Here is an 18518-nt window from a genome sequence, read left to right on the forward strand (position 1 = left end):
AACTGAATATATATTATAAAAAAATTATTTTTCCAGAATTTCTTCTATATCAAAAAACAAAAGAAAAATCTGTATGATGTATGTATCCATCACAAAATGAAAATATATTTCAAAAGTTACATTGATCCAGTAGTTTTTTTAAAATAAAATTTTAAAACAAGAAAAAAACAAAAAAATACTTTTGAAAATTTCAAATCAAGATAAAAGACCAAATAAGAAATTATTGGGGGGGGGGGGCTATGGGCAATTGATGAAAACATCAACACATAAAATTAATATTAAAAATATAAATTTAAAAATCTGTATTTGTCAGTTTCTATAAAAATATTTGTAAATAAGATGTTTGTTTTACAATCACATCAACCTAAAATCTGTAAATTATTCATGTGGCTCCTTAAATAGTAAAACTTGTAGAATCTCGATGCATTTACATAATTTGATTTTATTTCTATTTTATTCCACACATGAAAACATTACGAGTTTTTACTAAGTTTTTAAACTACATTTGGGTACTATATTTTTTTACAGATTGTTAAATTTCAATTATTATTATTTAACAAAATAAATTTAATATTTTATTTTTACTGATGATTTTCTAATTAATTTTTAAACAGATCATTTAAAACTTTCATTTGTTTTAATACTTATTTCCAAAATTGGAGAAGCCTTGAAAAAAATCAATTCACAAAGCAGCAAGATATCTATAAAAAAAAAAAAGTTACGTTTTGTAATGATGTAGCCCAATATAGGTACAAAAACTTAGCTAGAAACCTGTAATATGATATAGATAAAATTTAAATATCTATATAATACTCTGCCTGTTCCTTCCTTAGTTCGTATGTTATGCTTTGAAAAAAGCCAAATACAATTTTTGAAGGCCAAACTGCTTTAAAAAAGGCCAAATCCACAAAATTGGGCTTTAAAAAAGGCCAATCTTGCAACCTTCATTTGGAATATGAGAGTGACCTCTCTTCCATGTAGCCTCATTTTTGAATATCATAAAATATATATGATCATTGTTGTAATGGTTTGAGAAAGGAACTTAGTAATTTTGACATGCAACAATTCTTCACTAAAGAAAGAAATTGGCTGAAAAAGGAAACAGAAAAAAAAAAAACAGGATAAAAAAAAGAATGTTGTTTGCCAAAGTGTTGGACTGAAGGAGTAAATCAAAGATTATCTCTTACAATATGATTTTATTATTTGTGTTGAACTATGTAGCACAAAATTACTTTCTGATTATTATTAATTTATTTCATTTGGGTCAGTTCTACATTTAAAATACAGTGGACACTATATTCATAGAACTGTTAATAAATTCATATTTGCTGCATATTATTGGTTTTTCTGTCTAAAAAATTAATTTTTTGTGCTAATCAGAAAAATATCAGCTTTATCAAAACAGTTGTTGATTAAATACTTTCTCATTCTGTGGAGTTTCCACATGTTCTGCTAGTTTATAAATATTTGATGAAAATAAAAAGTACATTAAACAGAAGTTAATTTGTAGAAACTAATAAAGTGACTGTTTCTTTACAATCACTCCATGTAAAAATCGGATTAGTTTTTAAGATTGGATATTCCAACAATCATAGTCTCTTAGAAGTTTTGCACATTTTTTAACTAGCTGTAACTATTCTGTATTGCCTGTGAGACTTAAAATTATTTTTTTTAAAAGATTACATTTTTTTTTTACCTAGTTATTAAAAAAACGAAAAAGAAAAAACAAAAACAAAAAAAAACACAATTTTTAAGTTAAATTAAATTATTACAATGTTGTTTGTTTATAAAATTATTAATTGAACAAAATTGTTATAAAACTAATTATTGTTTATGTTTTAATCTATTTGTAAAAATACCAGAAGAATATTCGTCCCAGAATGGGTAAAATTCCTCAAACAGAAATTTGGCACCACTTTTATCTCCTTTTATAAAGATAATCTCTCAAATTTACACCTTAAAGGGTCTTAAGAAAAAAAAAAAATGTAATCCATAGAATCTAATGACTATTAATCAAATTTAACAAAAATATGAAGAGTGTGCCAATAATTAAACTTAATATTCTTGAATAAACTTGAAAATACTCTAAAAGGGACTTAAATTTGGAGACTATAATTTCTAATGTTAAAATTTCACAAAAAAATTAATGGCTGATAAAGCCTATCTTTCAATCAATGAGAAAACCCACCTCCAGGGCAGCATTTGTTAAAATCATGAAAAATACATTTATTTTCTTTTAAGTGTTTAACAAACATGCAAAAATATTTAAACAATTACTCTTAAGAACATGGAGATGCAAAACGTCATGGAAACAATTTTTTTCTATTTTTTTCAAACTTTTGTATTTTTCACTTTCAATTTACTCCAATTGTGTCAAGAATGGTTCCCATTAATGTAAATGTAGAATATATACAAGATATTAATGTAAATGCAATAGTAAACATTTGTGTGTGTGTGTGTGTATGTATATATATATATATATATACATACACACACAGTGAATGAATGATAAAATTCTATATTTTAAAATTCATGATGTTGACTATCTTATAATTTATTCCTTTAAATCAGTTGACATTTACAATTCTTGACAGTATTTGTTTCGTAGCACAAAATCAATCAATTATTATATCAATTAGTGAATCTACTTTGCCCTTATCTCATCAGAAGAAATAACAAAAATCAATACATCAAAAGGAAATAAAGTGTGTGTTGACATGATTAAAATCCAAAAATGATGAGTTACGGCAAAGTAGATTCACTAATTGATATAATAATTAAGTGATTGATTTTGTGCTATGAAACAGATACTGTCAAGAATTGTAAATGTCAACTGAATTAAAGGAATAAATTGTAAGATGGCCAACATCATGAATTTTGGCATGTAGACTTGTCATTCATTCACTATATTGTTCTGTAATTACATTGAGCTTCTTAAATAAGGATTGATATATATTATAAGGAAATAAAGTATATTTCCACAGAAATATATATATATATATATATATATATATATATATATATATATATATATATAAATGAATATATCTGAAAAGCAATATACAGTAAGAAAAGAGAAAATGGAAATCTTTGGAACTTGATACATTTCGTTCTTTTCAGACCTTCATCAAATGACAAAATGAAAAAAAATAAAAAACGTTTTATAATATGCTTTTATCTTTTTCATATGATAAACTTTTTGTTTACAAACAATGTATTAATAAATAAATTTTAATTCTAGCATAGATGATGAATGCCACTGCACTGTGACTTTAATATTCATTAGAAACTTCATTCTTTGGAGGAGGTTAATTAATGCATCTAGGCAAATAATAATGACAAGACAGATAATATAAACTTTCTAATTAAACTTATTTTTCATGAATAGTTATGAAATTATCAAAAATATACATCAATTTTTTTTTCCTTGTTAGAATCTTTCATTTTCTTCCTTACTTCTCTATCTTTTTTCTTGCATGAATTTTGTGTTGGTATTAAAAACTCTTGCCATCTTGAAGACTCGACTACTCATACATAGCCACTAATTAATCTTACCTAACCCGAACTGGTTTTACCCAGTGTAAAAGAATGAAACACACAAAGCTCTAAAGTTATCCATTTTGTCTATTACTAAAGAAACAATGATATTGGATAGTGGAAAAAATGGGTTTATGTGAAAGTGGGCCCAAAACAGGCTAGATCAGTGCATGCATGGTGCAGAAGGGAATAAAATTGAGAAATTTTGAAACATTGAGTGCAAATTAAACATGCAAAATTCTACAAAGAGTTTTTTCTGTTCAGTCAAAACGAAAAAGTTTATCCAGACGTTTTAAGAATTATATTCAACTTGAATTTGAGATTATGAAATTTCAAGCAATGTACAATTGTACATGAATACCTGATAAGGGTGAAAAATAAAATGAATGCCTGAAAATTGTCAAATATATTTCCCATTTTAAATCTTAGGGTTATTCAAGAACTTATTAATATTTATCCCTACAAGTAATTTTTTTAATGAAAATCAAACTTTTGTGAATATTAAAATTGTCCTTAATTATTATTATTAATGCAAAAGAGACAATCATGTTTCTTACTATCTTTTGTCAGTTGGAAGTAATTCCTCTAGACTTCAGGTTCTTTTGTTGTTTAAAACAAAAACACACACAAAGCAAATGTGATGCTGGTCGTAATACAAATGAAATATTTTTTATTGATTTATTTACCACCAGAAAAAAAAAAGCGTTTTCTTATATTTCATTGATTAATTACCTTTTTTTTTCAACTCCAAATCAATTCCAGCAGTCATGTGTATTAGGTGCCAGCGTTTATCTGGCTTATTTTGTGCTAGACATGTGCATCATATCCTAGAGACATGATCTTTCTGTCTTGTGTTTTCAGTGTTTATGGTACTTAACATATTATAAGGATGGAGTTATCAGAATCATCTGTGCATTTTATGGAAAGTGCCAAATGAAAGTTCCATGATTTTTTTTTTTTTTTGCACAAATGCTGGTCAATTTTTTTTTTTTTCAATAAAAAAATTATTTTCTGAGGGTACAAAGTTAATTCAATGAAAAATTAATTGAAAAATGAAAATACTCTTGAATAATTATTGGACAGTTTTTATGAAACTTTTAGAAAACTAAAATTTCATTAAAAAAAAAAAGAAAAAGAAACGTTAACTTTTATGAATATTTATTTTTGGAATAACAATAGATAGTAAACAGCTGTTGTTCAAATCACAGTAAATATTTAGATTTTTTATGATGAACAAATGATAGCAAACAAATGTTTTTTCATAATTTTTTGTGTTAGAGTTAAGGCGTTCAGTATTTTGGCACCTCCTAGCATATTTCATAAATCACTGTAAATGTTAGTTTGTTTTCAATCTTAATGCAATATTTTCAATTTAAATTACTTGACTCACTTTCAGAATTATTAAATTCATTTCATTGCCCATTGTCCAATGACTAACACTATATGAAGGAACGTTGCATATCACAATTTCTACATCCTACTGCATTTCAAATAATTTGACTTTTTATTTCCCATTACATTGTTTTGATTAGAGACACTTTTATCATCCTAAGCTGTTTGTTTCCTTATTACACTTTTATATACGACTTTTATATATGACTCCAACAAACTATAATCTTATGCATTGCTCCATCTCTTATGGACAGTAATCCAATCTAATACTAAACCAGCAGTGATAATGAGGGTATAGGCATAGAATATAAATTTAAAGAAGTAATATTAAGGGAGGCATCCACAAAAACAAATGCTTAGCTATCAGAAGAAGGAATAAAGAGAAAAACAGTATGAAAGTGAAAAGATTGAAATAAACCATTCAGTTGATATTTTTTGTCACTGTTGGTTTAATATTATTAAAATAGATTAGCGGAGAAGCATGATTACAGCCTTCCACAACAAAAATAAAAGTCTGATTTTCTTAAACGTTTGTATTGCGTCTGTGACAAGTTTTGAAATAAGACATAAGAAAAAAACCCAAAAAACTATAAGGTTTTTTTATGCTTTGCGTCCTTCAAACAGTAAATCAAACTGACTGCATTATTTAAAAACGGAGACTAATTCAAGAAATATTATTAAACAAATTTTTCTCTCAATTAAATTGAGTTTGTCTTTTATTATATAAAAGCAATTATTGCTAAAAATCTTATTTTATTTCTAATGTAAATGAGAAAAATACAAATATTCATATGAAAAAAAAAAAAAAGTACATTTAAAATTTTGTTTGGTTATTTGAAAACTTCAACTTGGAAAACAATTGCCATGATCAAAAGCAGGATACAAATTCATTAGGAATATTATCTAAGTTATCATCACTGGAATAAATATAAAAGTTATGCACCAAACCTGGGGAATTCCAGTTTGCAATAATAGATGAAAATATTTAGGCTTTCAAAAATACAGTCATTATATATTCGTTTTTACATATAATACATGATAATCAGGAATTGAAGATGAAACACAAAACTGATAAGATTTTCAAGCATCTATAATTAATAATATTAATAGTTAAATGGATACAATGTGATATCAAAGTAATAAAATCTTATGTTGAAAATATGAGTGGCGTGAGATATAAATATTTGCATGCACGAAAGATAACATGCAATGAAATTTAGAAAGCGCGCATGTCTGCAAGAAATCTACCAGAGGCCTCAACAGATTATCAGCTTTTATTAAAAATGGAGAAAGTTTTGGAGGAACAAAAAAAAAAATAAAAATAAACACAGCAAAATCTAAAAACAAACACTTAAAAGGATAATATCTAATAAACAGTCATACAAGATCTTTAAGAGAAAATGCCTTATATTTAAAAAAAAAAAATATTGACAAATATTTTTTTAAAAATCTTATATTTGAATAGACAGCTAATAATTTTCAAGAAACAGTCTATTGTATTAAAAAATGTAGAATTAAGAAATATTACTTTTAACAATGATTAAAACAAAATATCCACAAGTAAAAATATTCAATATCTAAATATTTTTAGTCTTATTTCAAATCACAAAATACCAAGATCTGGCTCTACAGCTGATGTTCTGAGCACTATTTCTGTATGTCATGCAACAAAAGGAGTATGTCCACTCTGCTGTCTTTGTATTACATAGTATTCCAAAGAACCTTATTTAGAATAAATGTGAGCAGGTCTTGGCTTCATTTAAGAGATTTCAATAAAAGCGATTTAATGCTTTAGAAATTGAGCTGAGTAAAATTGCAATTCTGATTATTTTAAAATCTCTAAATATTTAGCTATCGAGTGGTTTCCTTTTTAATTTTTGGATTACCATAAAAATCCATGTAATATGTGCAAATATTTTCGCAAATGTAAAAATACACTTGTGAGGAGATAGATTTTAGTTTTACTGTTAGTTTGAAATCAATAAATATTTACCATTAGTACCAACAAGAGAAAATTGAGTTTTAATCAAGAACAAACAAAATAAAGACGATTAAAAGATTTTTGGCATCAGAAAATAAGCAAATTTTTTTTCCGATTCCAATAACCCAAAATGTTCCAATTTTTCCAATTCTGATTAATCATCTTAACTCTAGCAGAAATGGAGTGAGATAGGATATGAAACTGTGGCAGATAGAAGATGTGGACAAAACTAGAGTTTGAACAATATAAGAATTTTCAGTTCTGACAACTGCTTTAGTTTGTAATGATAGTTTGTAGTGATTTTGCAGAGACAGAAATGAGGCGAAACTTGTAGACGTGATCCAAACGAAAATATAACAATGGTTCCCTCAATTATTGACAATCAAAATACTAAAATCTGCACTTAACATGTATCTGCCAAATTTTATATAGTGTTTTATAGTGATCATCCAACAAAGTTAGCTTCCCTGATTGCACCATAGTTATTATGCTGTGTCAATCAATGTGTATGATATATCAAAAACATTGTAAACACAAGCCTGATTTTTGGAAAAAACTTTTGGCACAAAAAATTCAAACAACATAGAATCAAAGAATTGAGTTAAAATCCGAAGAGAAATGTTTTACTTTATAAATGCATGCGTTTTGTGAAATTCTTCCAATCTAAATCAGGATTTATCAGGTATTTATTTGGAAGATCCTTTTCTATGGCTGCAACATCTGGATGATCAGATGTGGATCTCAAAAGGTTGGTAGTGTTTGACCTATACTGCCTCCACTGAATTCTACAGGTTTGTTTGTACCATTTTGTCCCTAATACACAAATCTGGATGCAATGCAGGAACCTCCCCACTTTCTGTAACCAAATGTTTTTAAAGAGTAAGCTTTGTTGGTTTGGTCACGATGCATGCCTCAATATAGGAGAGTTCATTTACAAAACAATAGCTCCAGAACCACTCCAAGATTGGCAAAGATACCCGTGAGGCTAACTGAAAACATAGTAACACACCACCAAAACTAAGATCAAACCTACATTTGGTCCACAGGTCTACAGTGTTCGCCACTGGTCTCAGTATTGGCTGGCCATAACTATCTTGGCCGCTGCACACTGTCGTGTGTGGTTTTGTTTGCATTCATCCGGGACATGGTGTATTCAATTGATAAAGTATTTTTTTTAAATTAAGAAAATCAAATTTTACAATTTTTAGCGCTTAATAATTTTTAGCAGTCATTGATATCTAACATGATCCGTAAATCTCAGTATTTGAATTTAAGTTGTCTGCCCTTGAATTTTAACAGATTCTAAAAAACATGGCGGCTCCTGGCTCACCAGTCTCACTCCTCATAAAATTTGATTTTCTTATTAAAAAAAAGAAAAAAAAGAAAAAAAGAAAAAGAAAAGGAAAAAGGAAAAAAAGGAAAAAGGAAAAAAAGGAAGAAAAAAAAGGAAAAAAAAGGGAAAAAAAAGAAAAAGGAAAAAAGAAAAAGGAAAAAAAAAGGAAAAAAAAGAAAAAGGAAAAAAAAGGAAAAAAAAGAAAAAGGAAAAAAAAGGAAAAAAAAGAAAAAGGAAAAAAAGGAAAAAAAAGAAAAAGGAAAAAAAGAAAAAAAAAGAAAAAGGAAAAAAAGAAAAAGGAAAAAAAGAAAAAGGAAAAAAAGAAAAAGGAAAAAAAGAAAAAGGAAAAAAAGAAAAAGGAAAAAAGAAAAAGGAAAAAAGAAAAAGGAAAAAAAGAAAAAGGAAAAAAAAGAAAAAGGAAAAAAAAAGAAAAAGGAAAAAAAAAGAAAAAGGAAAAAAAAAGAAAAAGGAAAAAAAAGAAAAAGGAAAAAAAAGAAAAAGGAAAAAAAAGAAAAGGAAAAAAAGAAAAAGGAAAAAAAGAAAAAGGAAAAAAGAAAAAGGAAAAAAGAAAAAGGAAAAAGGGAAAAAGAAAAAGGGAAAAAGAAAAAGGGAAAAAGAAAAAGGGGAAAAAAAGGGGAAAAAAAAGAAAACTACTTTATCAGTTTACATGATTTTTGGAATATGGCATTTTCATTCTATGACAGGTATGTATATCATAAAAATCTGTTTGAATTTTCTGTATTCTTTTTTAAATAAGTCTAATTTAAAATATCAACAACTCTAACGGAAGAGACATTAAACATCTAGTTTCAAGAAATCTGCACCTTATCAAAATAGTTTCCATGCAGATTAGCATCTGGCAAGAGAAGCAGAAGAACAGGCTCCACCAGCATCTAACACATCACCATGGTATCAAAAGATGTCGACTTCGACAATTTATAAAGACAAAGGATCCACGAGTTAAAGAAACCTCTGACGAATGCAAATCAAAATCAGCACCACTGCTTGTCCACAGAGTATCTTGACAAAAAATAAAAGTTGATTCTGACGTAAAAGTTACAAAAAAAAAAAAAAAAAAAAAATTTTACATTAGATTACAAAATATGAATTTTTCTATTTTATGTTTCCTCTAATGATGAGCTAAAATTCTATAAGAATTATAAATCAACAAGGATTGTTTAGAGCAAAGACTAGGACTAACATGCTGCTCATCACTACACTAATAGCTTTTAAATCTAAACAGTGGGCCTTTTTTTTTTTTAACTATACAAAAAATTTTTTTAATTTTTTTTGATCATTTAACAAATACTTGATTTTTCATATAAAAATTTGCAAATTTATTATACAGTTCAATTGAATGAGGAAAAAAAGTCAAAATAGAAAAAAAAAAAATGTTTGATTCTGCACAAGCCATTTATTTGCAAAATTTTCAAAACCTGTCTCAAATAAGTAGACAACATTATATTGATAACTGGGTTTTAATATTCGGAAACCTGATGTAGACGTGGGGTTGTGGAGTTGGATTTTTAATCTTCCAAGAATTACTAGACAATCTGAATATTGGAAGATTTGAAAATAAGGAGTTGGAGTCAGAAATTTTAGAATCTTAGGCATTGGACATTAAACCTTCTGACTTTTCAATCCTGCTAAACAGGTACTTCAGCTGGTTACTCACATATCACACGTGTAATACATGGGGAAGTACTCGCACATTTTAGTTTGAGCCCTAGTATAAAGAAATGATAATTTTTTTTTAAAGTATTTAAACATAATCCCAATAAATGTACCTCACTGTATTCTACCATTACCGAATTCTAACTTGAATTCTTTGCTCCATCGATTTGATTGGTTCTGTCAATATTAAGAAATTCATAAAATGAAATTTCCTTTAAGAGCAATCTCTTCTTGCTTAATTTCTCATTTAGCATAACACTATTTTTTTTTCAATTATTTTTATGGAAATTGCTCCAGACAGGCCATAAAACCACTTGATGTAGAGAACAAGAACAAAAGATAATTATCACAAAGACAGGAGATACCTTTGCCTTGAAAAGTTGAAGACAATAGGTAGGTCAGCTGGGAGAGAGCTTCACAACCTTACAGTTTTTGGAAAGAAGCTACTGGAATAGGAAGTTGTATTACAATGAGATAACAGTGAATTGATGGAGATCACTACACCAACATGTCAAATGAGCTAGAACAAAGCACTTTATTGGTTCTTTTATGTCTAATTGAAGTTTTAATAATTCAATTATCAGAATAAATAAAAATAAAAAAACAGTTGATCAATCTCAAGAATGTGACTATATTTATGGAATAGAAAATGTAATGAAATTAAAGTTGCTATCTTTGAATAAATTAGAATTACCAAGTGTTAATCAGTTTTGAAACACAACCTGGAAATTTAGATGTAAATTGTCCAGGCTTTCAGTGGTGTTTTTACCAATATATCATGGAAAAAAAAATAATGCCTAATAAAATTTAACTCAAGAAACATATAGCACATAGAAAACAAGATATGAGTTTGTTGGGTCAAATTAAGCTGAGTAATCTGGCAAAAAGTATACAATGTTAAAGACAAAATGAAAAAGGATGTCAGCACTGGGTAGACACTTTCTAGCATGAAAATGTTTTATGAATAGACAAAAATAAGTAGACTCTCTCCAAATCATAAAAACCTTATACTTGTATATTAATCATTAATTATAAATTACCTCACAAAATGCATGTTGATGAAACTGTAATAATTTTTATGATAAATTTAATCAGTTATTAAAAGATTAAGCTTTAGTTAGAATGTTCATGTAATGCTTAAAAAATAAAATAAACAAATCACCCTTGGCTAAAGAGAAATGACCGCTGACATATTGAAAGAAATTTTAGAAATTAAACAAGTGAAAAAAAAAAATTAAATACAAACAGTTCTGACCTGCAAAAATTTAATTAGAAAAATAAAGGGGGGGACAACGCTGAAATAATAGGAACGAGCTCATCCAATAAATTTCAATCACAAGTTATCAAATATTACAACTGAAACATGAAGTCGCCATGAATATAAATATAATTTTTTTAATATGAAATTAAAAGTCATTGTATGGTCACATAAAAGTAGATTAAAAACTAATATTTTCATGAGAGATCAGAAATAATATTTTATCTTTGAAATTTAAATAAGATTTTGTTACTAAAATTAGTAAATACGTTATCCAAGACTGATTCCCAACATGGCGCACAAGGAAACAATTTGAAGATTTAAGTTAATTTAAAAATTTTACTAAGAATAAACGGTTCTTATTTAGAATATGACTTAATTTAAAAAAAAAAAAAAATACACACAAAACAATCTTCATGGTGCATGTATCCGTCACGGAATGAAGATGTCATATTCCAAAAATCACATGAATTGATTAAGTACAGTAAAACCCTGGGATACGGTGGCCCTGGAATACAGTTTTTTCAGGTTACAATGTGGAACACGTTTTTCCGGCCCCTGGTTATGGTATTTGCCCCCACCTTATGGTGTTATTTATAATGTTATTTGATTATATACATCTGTATTATATACTGTAATGTATTTTGTTACTAATTTTTAATATGTACTGTATAAAATTTTGCTTAGGCCCACCATATGGCGATTTCACCTTACGATCCCAACCCTTGGAACAGATTAATGCCATATACTGGGGTTCTACTGTAGTTTTTTTTTTTTTTTTTTGCTTTTAAGCAAGAAAATCAAATTTTGAGGACTGAGATGAGACCCGCTATATTATTTTAGAATGTGTGAAAATTTAAGGGTGATAATTACATTAGATTGTTATGTACTATATTGATCACTAAAAATCATAAATTTGGATTTTCTTAAAAAGCAAAAAACTTCTTTATCAATTTATGTGATTTTTGGAATATGACATCTTCATTCCATGGCAGGTATGTATATAAAAAATATATTTTTTATTTTAAATAAAGTTGAGTTCTAAATAAGAACCGAATAAATTTGCACCTTTTACCACATTTTACACATACAAAACTTTACTTTCAGAAACACCTATTTCATGGCTGCCATGTTTTCGAACATGTGGCATCATTACAATGCCAATTTGTTTGCATTTTGACATTAATTTTATGAAAATCCTTAAAAAAAATAAAAACTAAAATAAAAATATACTCTGCATTATTTCAAAGCAACTTATTTCATAAAGCCATTATATTTAATGTTTTTTTTTTGTTTTGTCTTTAAGAGGTGATATGAAATTAGGTGTAATACCTTTATAAAGTTAGGTATGAATATATGCTCATATAGTTGTACGTAGAGGATTCATTACTGAATGAATTAACTGAAAGCTGTTAGGAATACAAGGCCCAATCGTAGGTGATATTCAGTTTTATGGAAAAGAGGTAAACGGGGTGGGATTTTTGTAAAATTTTAATGTACATTAGAACATTAATACCTTCAAATTTCAATTTTAAAAAAATATTTTAAAAGGGTTTTTAAGTGGTATAAAATTGGCTCACATTTGATAATTCAAATATCAAATCTGACCCATAATTATTAGACAATAAGCAAGATTTCATGAATTTCAACATTTTCTCAAGATGTTTGAAGCTTGAGCCTTAGATGTGAGATTTTCCAAAATCAAAATTATGTAATGGATTTTAATTGAAAATAGAATAAGGATTCTAGACATAGGATTTAGTATCATTATATTTTGATTTTCACAAGGAGATAAATGATATTCTTTTAATAATTGAATAAACGAATTACAATTCATATTGGTCACACAAAATGGGAGCCATTTTCAAAATGGAGATGTTTTGTTTATATTTTGACATACGCATTATGGGCTTGATGTTTGAATATTGATTTATTTTTGAGGACAGAACATTTTGGTTTTAGTTGCTTTTATGTGCAATAAAAATTTTAAATGTTTACTTTTTGTGCCCAGTATTTTTTTTAAGCAAAGTAAAAAATTCATGGGCATAGAGAAAACACAGCAAATCTGTGAGTAAATCTTCACAAGTCCTGCTATTCCATGGTTAATAATAGTTTTAGTTTCACCCCTTGACAAACTGTTGAGCTGGTTCTAAAATGACCATATATAATAGATAATGGGAAAGCATAGTGCCATGGACTATATACAGGTTTGACGTGCCAAATATGCAGTTATTTAGATAAAATATAATGAAGTTCAATAACAGCACAAAGAGCCTCTTCAGATTGGAGCTTCTGGCTCAATGAGTGAACAAACATTGTGATCCATAAACTTGTTGTCAAAAACAGCTGACTCCAGTCAATCAACTAGGAGGACACACAATACATCTATGAAGACCTGCTTGATGAGATGAAAGGATGAGGTGAGATGGTGAAAGGATGAGGTGAGATGGTGAAAGGATGAGGTGAGATGGTGAAAGGATGAGGTGAGATGGTGAAAGGATGAGGTGAGATGGTGAAAGGATGAGGTGAGATGGTGAAAGGATGAGGTGAGATGATGAAAGGATGAGGTGAGATGATGAAAGGATGAGGTGAGATGATGAAAGGATGAGGTGAGATGATGAAAGGATGAGGTGAGATGATGAAAGGATGAGGTGAGATGATGAAAGGATGAGGTGAGATGATGAAAGGATGAGGTGAGATGATGAAAGGATGAGGTGAGATGATGAAAGGATGAGGTGAGATGATGAAAGGATGAGGTGAAATGATGAAAGGATGAGGTGAAATGATGAAAGGATGAGGTGAAATGATGAAAGGATGAGGTGAGATGGTGTGAGAAAGTCAAAAAGATCCATGTCATTCACACATGATGCAGATGCTTATTTTTCGTCTCCAAAAAAAACAATTTTCTAGAATAGGTATTTTTGAAAGAATGCCAAGTAGGATTTTTTTAGATTCCCTTAAAATTAATATTAATCTAGTAGTTGATCGTCGCTAGTAAAGAACTCATAGGGGTAGGTTTCCAATGAATATAAATAATCTTTTTGAAATGTATTTCTGCCATACATCATATTTCTGTATAGTTTGAAAAGTGATAAAAGATAACATTTTTTAAAGCTCTTTATAATAAATGAAGCTATGTGGCTCGTGAGAGACAAAATACCCAACGTCACTGAGTTTGTCAACAAAACTATGATCACCATTCCATTTCTTATATTTGGTAGAAGGCTATTTTTTTCTTTTAGTGCAATGAGTGACTAATTAGTGAAGAGTAAGAATAGACTAGTTATCACTGAACAATGAGATGTGAGATTAAAACTGACTTAACTGTGCTTCAAATAAAACATTTTACAGTGAATCACAGGTCACTAAATTATTTTATCTTAAGCTCAAATTAAATATATTTTTATCATCTATACATATAAAGGCAAAATGGGTGCATGTGTTTTTGTATGTACATGAAAGACTTTTTGGCTGGGGTTCTCAAGTCAGATTCCGGGAGAAGTTTTCTTATACTTCCTAGATCGTAATATCTCAGATTCGCAAACAGACATCTCTATCTTTTGTTTTTGATAGCGTTTAAAAAAATTTCCACTGTGCGGTCGTCTCTGCTGTCTGTCTTTTTCATATAAATAAAACGAAACTAATCAAACGCTGGTGCCAACTCCCGGCGTTCACCCAGGTAGTATTTGTTCTGTAATTGGTCCTTGGTCAATGTAGGGAAAACCCTTCATACTGAGAAAATTACTATTTATTTGGATACTGCAAGAGTGCCCACTTTTTGGGGGAGCTGTTTTTCCTACCCCGACATTAAAAACGACCTCTATGGGAGGTTTAAAAGCAACAACATTTCTGCAAGTCATCGTTTTGATTGACTATGTTTAATTTGAATATTTTACACTTCCGGTCGCATCATGGCATAGTGGTAAGATGTCAGGTTTTCTTTCATTTTCTTTTCCGCCTTTGTGTTACAGGTTTGAGTCTGCTTACCCACTACTACTAGTTTTTTTGTTTTTTTTATCAACACACACCAACAAACACCTGGGCAATGCCGGGCACCCCTGCTAGTTTTTAATAACGCTAAGTAATTTATTAATTTTAGTTGAAGGATTTAATTTTATAATATACTTATAGAAGCTCAATTTTGTTTTCATATCAGAGTGAAAGGACATAATATTTGAGATACTGGAAGTAAGGTATGATGTACGAAACCATTTTAGATTCTGTGAAATAATGAGCTATCAAAAATAGTCTGATGAAGTCTGGGTTTTATTTGCAAATTTTAATTAAAAAAAAAAAAAAAAAACATTGCATTCAGTTATGTATACAACAAATGTCAGTCTTATTTGATTGGTGTCCAATTTCAAGTAAAAGAGATCGATACGTGATGATTGACCAGCATTTTACATTCTAATGAGAAAGGAACAAGTGGATCAAATAGGAAAAACAAATGAAACAGTGAAGACTTTGAACGGAAAGGCCAATTGGTTTTATATCACTGCATTTAATTAACAAAAAAAACTTCTCATAAATTTGTCAAAGGTAACTGATGAAAGTGTTTAAAAACACCATCAGCAATTATTTTAATATGTAAAAATTAGACCGCAAAAACTCGTTAAAATTATTCATAATCAATTTAGTTTTTGTTTTTTTATATATAATTAAGGTGAATAAATCGATTTTAAATTAAAATTTGAATTTTCTTAACTGGCAACAAAGCTGATTGCTGCAGTGTCAAACTGCATACTTTTTGAAAAACATTTAGAAGAGAGATAACTTTCTTTAATGTTGTATTTTCCGATAGGTTTTATACGTCTAGCACCAGACTCAAAACAAGTTGTTTCTATACAATAACTTCATGAAAAAATTTTATTTTGAATGTTTATTATAGAATAGCATTATGGATTTCAGCCATCTTGTTTTTTCTATAATTTACTGCAATGTCACTTTGTGAACCTATTTTCAAGCCTTCTCTAATTTTAAGAAATTATTTAAAAATCATTTTTTATTGGAGTTTGAGGAATAGAATTCAACAAAATTTGCTAAAAAAATCAATTCTCTAAGCAGCCGAATGTCAAAATGGTGTCCATTTTTGTGCTGCTGCAGTCAAATACAAACAAGCATACAAAATAGGCAGATGAGTGTAATGCGTATCACAAATTAAAAAAAATTAACTGAATTTTTTTTGGCTCTAAACATCAGATAAGTTTTTATAAACTGAAAATTTGGTGCTTATATTCCAAAGAATTGAAATGGATTTTGTTTAGAATTGGAGGGGCAAATACTGTACATTTAATCTTAGACATGGGTTCTTCAAGAATAAGCAACAGTCTTGATGATCAACAATCTTTTATAGGCATTCAAATTTACAACAGAATTTGCTTGCATTTAGCTTTGTTGCTTCAACTGATTAAGATAAAGATTGTGAAAGAAAAACAAATTCCTTGGATTAGAGTTTGACAAAAATTATTTTTCAACAACTAAATAAATGGATTTTCAATGAATTAGGCTTGACAATTGTGCAAACAAATTCACAGATGCAAAAAAGATATGGATTAAAATGTGAAACATGAATATGACGGCTGTAATAAGGCAAATAATTCAGCTGAAACCCTGGAGATTTTCATACAAATAATTCAAGCATGACCAGCCAACATGAAGAGACTAGAACTACAGCCACGACAAAAGTGTATGGAAAAAATCAGGTAGACAAAATGGTGTTGAGAAAAAAGAAAGATCCAATGTATACATGAAGGACAAATGTGCAGCTAGCTGATATGGGGCCGGGTGGTTGTGGGAGGAGTGACAAGTGGCGATAGTGGGTGGACAGGGGATCATATAACTGTGTTACCTGAAGTTGGGCCCTCTTGTTGGTCGAGCCATCAAATGAGGGTTCTCTTGGTAATAACCAAAAACTCTAAAAAGCAAATCAATAAAGCTCAATGATAGTTTCCACAGGTACACACATACTGCCCAACATTACAGTTGAGCGAATGGACAAAAAAGGGAATGAGGAGTAATTTCTCATCAAACCTTTCAGCAAACACAGGATTTTCTTTTATCATTTTGTAACATTTAATAATTAATGGCTATTACATAATTATTTCCCAATTTTAAATTCAACTTAAGAGATAATATCAAAATTGCATGATAGAAAAAGAAAAGGACCTCTAAACATGGTCACTATGTGATGTGTCACTTTAAAAAGTGATACTTCTTATGGTATCTTTCAGAGAAAGACGTCAAGGCAGAGGAAGAGAAAGAGAGAGGGTGTGAGAGAGAGAGAGAGAGAGAGAGTAAGACGGAGAGAGAGAGAGAGTAAGATGGAGAGAGAGAGAGAGTAAGACGGAGAGAGAGAGAGAGAGTAAGACGGAGAGAGAGAGAGAGAGTAAGACGGAGAGAGAGAGAGTAAGACGGAGAGAGAGAGAGTAAGACGGAGAGAGAGAGTAAGACGGAGAGAGAGAGTAAGACGGAGAGAGAGAGAGTAAGACGGAGAGAGAGAGTAAGACGGAGAGAGAGAGTAAGACGGAGAGAGTAAGACGGAGAGAGAGAGTAAGTAAGAGAGAGAGAGAGAGTAAGTAAGAGAGAGAGAGAGAGAGTAAGTAAGAGAGAGTAAGACAGAGAGAGAGAGTAAGTAAGAGAGAGAAAGTAAGAGAGAGTAAGACAGAGAGAGAGTAAGACAGAGAGAGAGTAAGACAGAGAGAGAGAGTAAGTAAGAGAGAGAGAGTAAGTAAGAGAGAGTAAGACAGAGAGAGAGTAAGTAAGAGAGAGTAAGACAGAGAGAGAGTAAGTAAGAGAGTAAGACAGAGAGAGAGAGAGTAAGACAGAGAGAGAGAGAGTAAGACAGAGAGAGAGAGAGTAAGACAGAGAGAGAGAGAGTAAGACGGAGAGAGAGAGTAAGACGGAGAGAGAGAGTAAGACGGAGAGAGAGAGTAAGACGGAGAGAGAGAGTAAGACAGAGAGAGAGAGTAAGACAGAGAGAGAGAGTAAGACAGAGAGAGAGAGTAAGACAGAGAGAGAGAGTAAGACAGAGAGAGAGAGTAAGACAGAGAGAGAGAGTAAGTAAGAGAGAGAGAGTAAGTAAGAGAGAGAAAGTAAGTAAGAGAGAGAAAGTAAGTAAGAGAGAGAAAGTAAGACAGAGAGAGAGAGTAAGTAAGAGAGAGTAAGACGGAGAGAGAAAGTAAGTAAGAGAGAGTAAGACGGAGAGAGAGAGTAAGTAAGAGAGAGTAAGACGGAGTAAGACGGAGAGATAGAGAGTAAGTAAGAGAGAATAAGACGAAGAGATAGAGCGTGTGTAAGACAGAGAGAGAGAGAGAGAGAGAGAGTGTAAGACAGAGAGAGAGAGA

At 29.7% G+C, this 18518-nt stretch overlaps 1 protein-coding gene across 25 annotated transcripts in view; it reads right to left on the reverse strand.

Moving 5' to 3' along the window:
• LOC145277800 (neurofibromin-like) overlaps positions 1-18518 on the reverse strand; it is a 345586-nt gene that overhangs the window by 67381 nt on the left and 259687 nt on the right. For 15 of the 25 annotated variants that reach the window (XR_013868216.1, XR_013868215.1, XM_080129724.1 and 12 more), the window contains exon 60: positions 17024-17089. The exons of the other annotated variants lie outside the window; for them this stretch is intronic. Coding sequence is in view for 13 of the 15 variants with exons in the window: in XM_080129724.1 (XP_079985850.1) it covers positions 17024-17089 (66 nt within the window). In the remaining 2 variants the exon portion in view is untranslated. The remainder of the gene's footprint in view (positions 1-17023; positions 17090-18518) is intronic. 25 annotated transcript variants of the gene reach the window in all.

Source organism: Euprymna scolopes, chromosome 1 (genome assembly GCF_053919585.1).
Source record: "Euprymna scolopes isolate OS-2025 chromosome 1, ASM5391958v1, whole genome shotgun sequence".
Lineage (NCBI taxonomy): Eukaryota > Metazoa > Mollusca > Cephalopoda > Sepiida > Sepiolidae > Euprymna > Euprymna scolopes.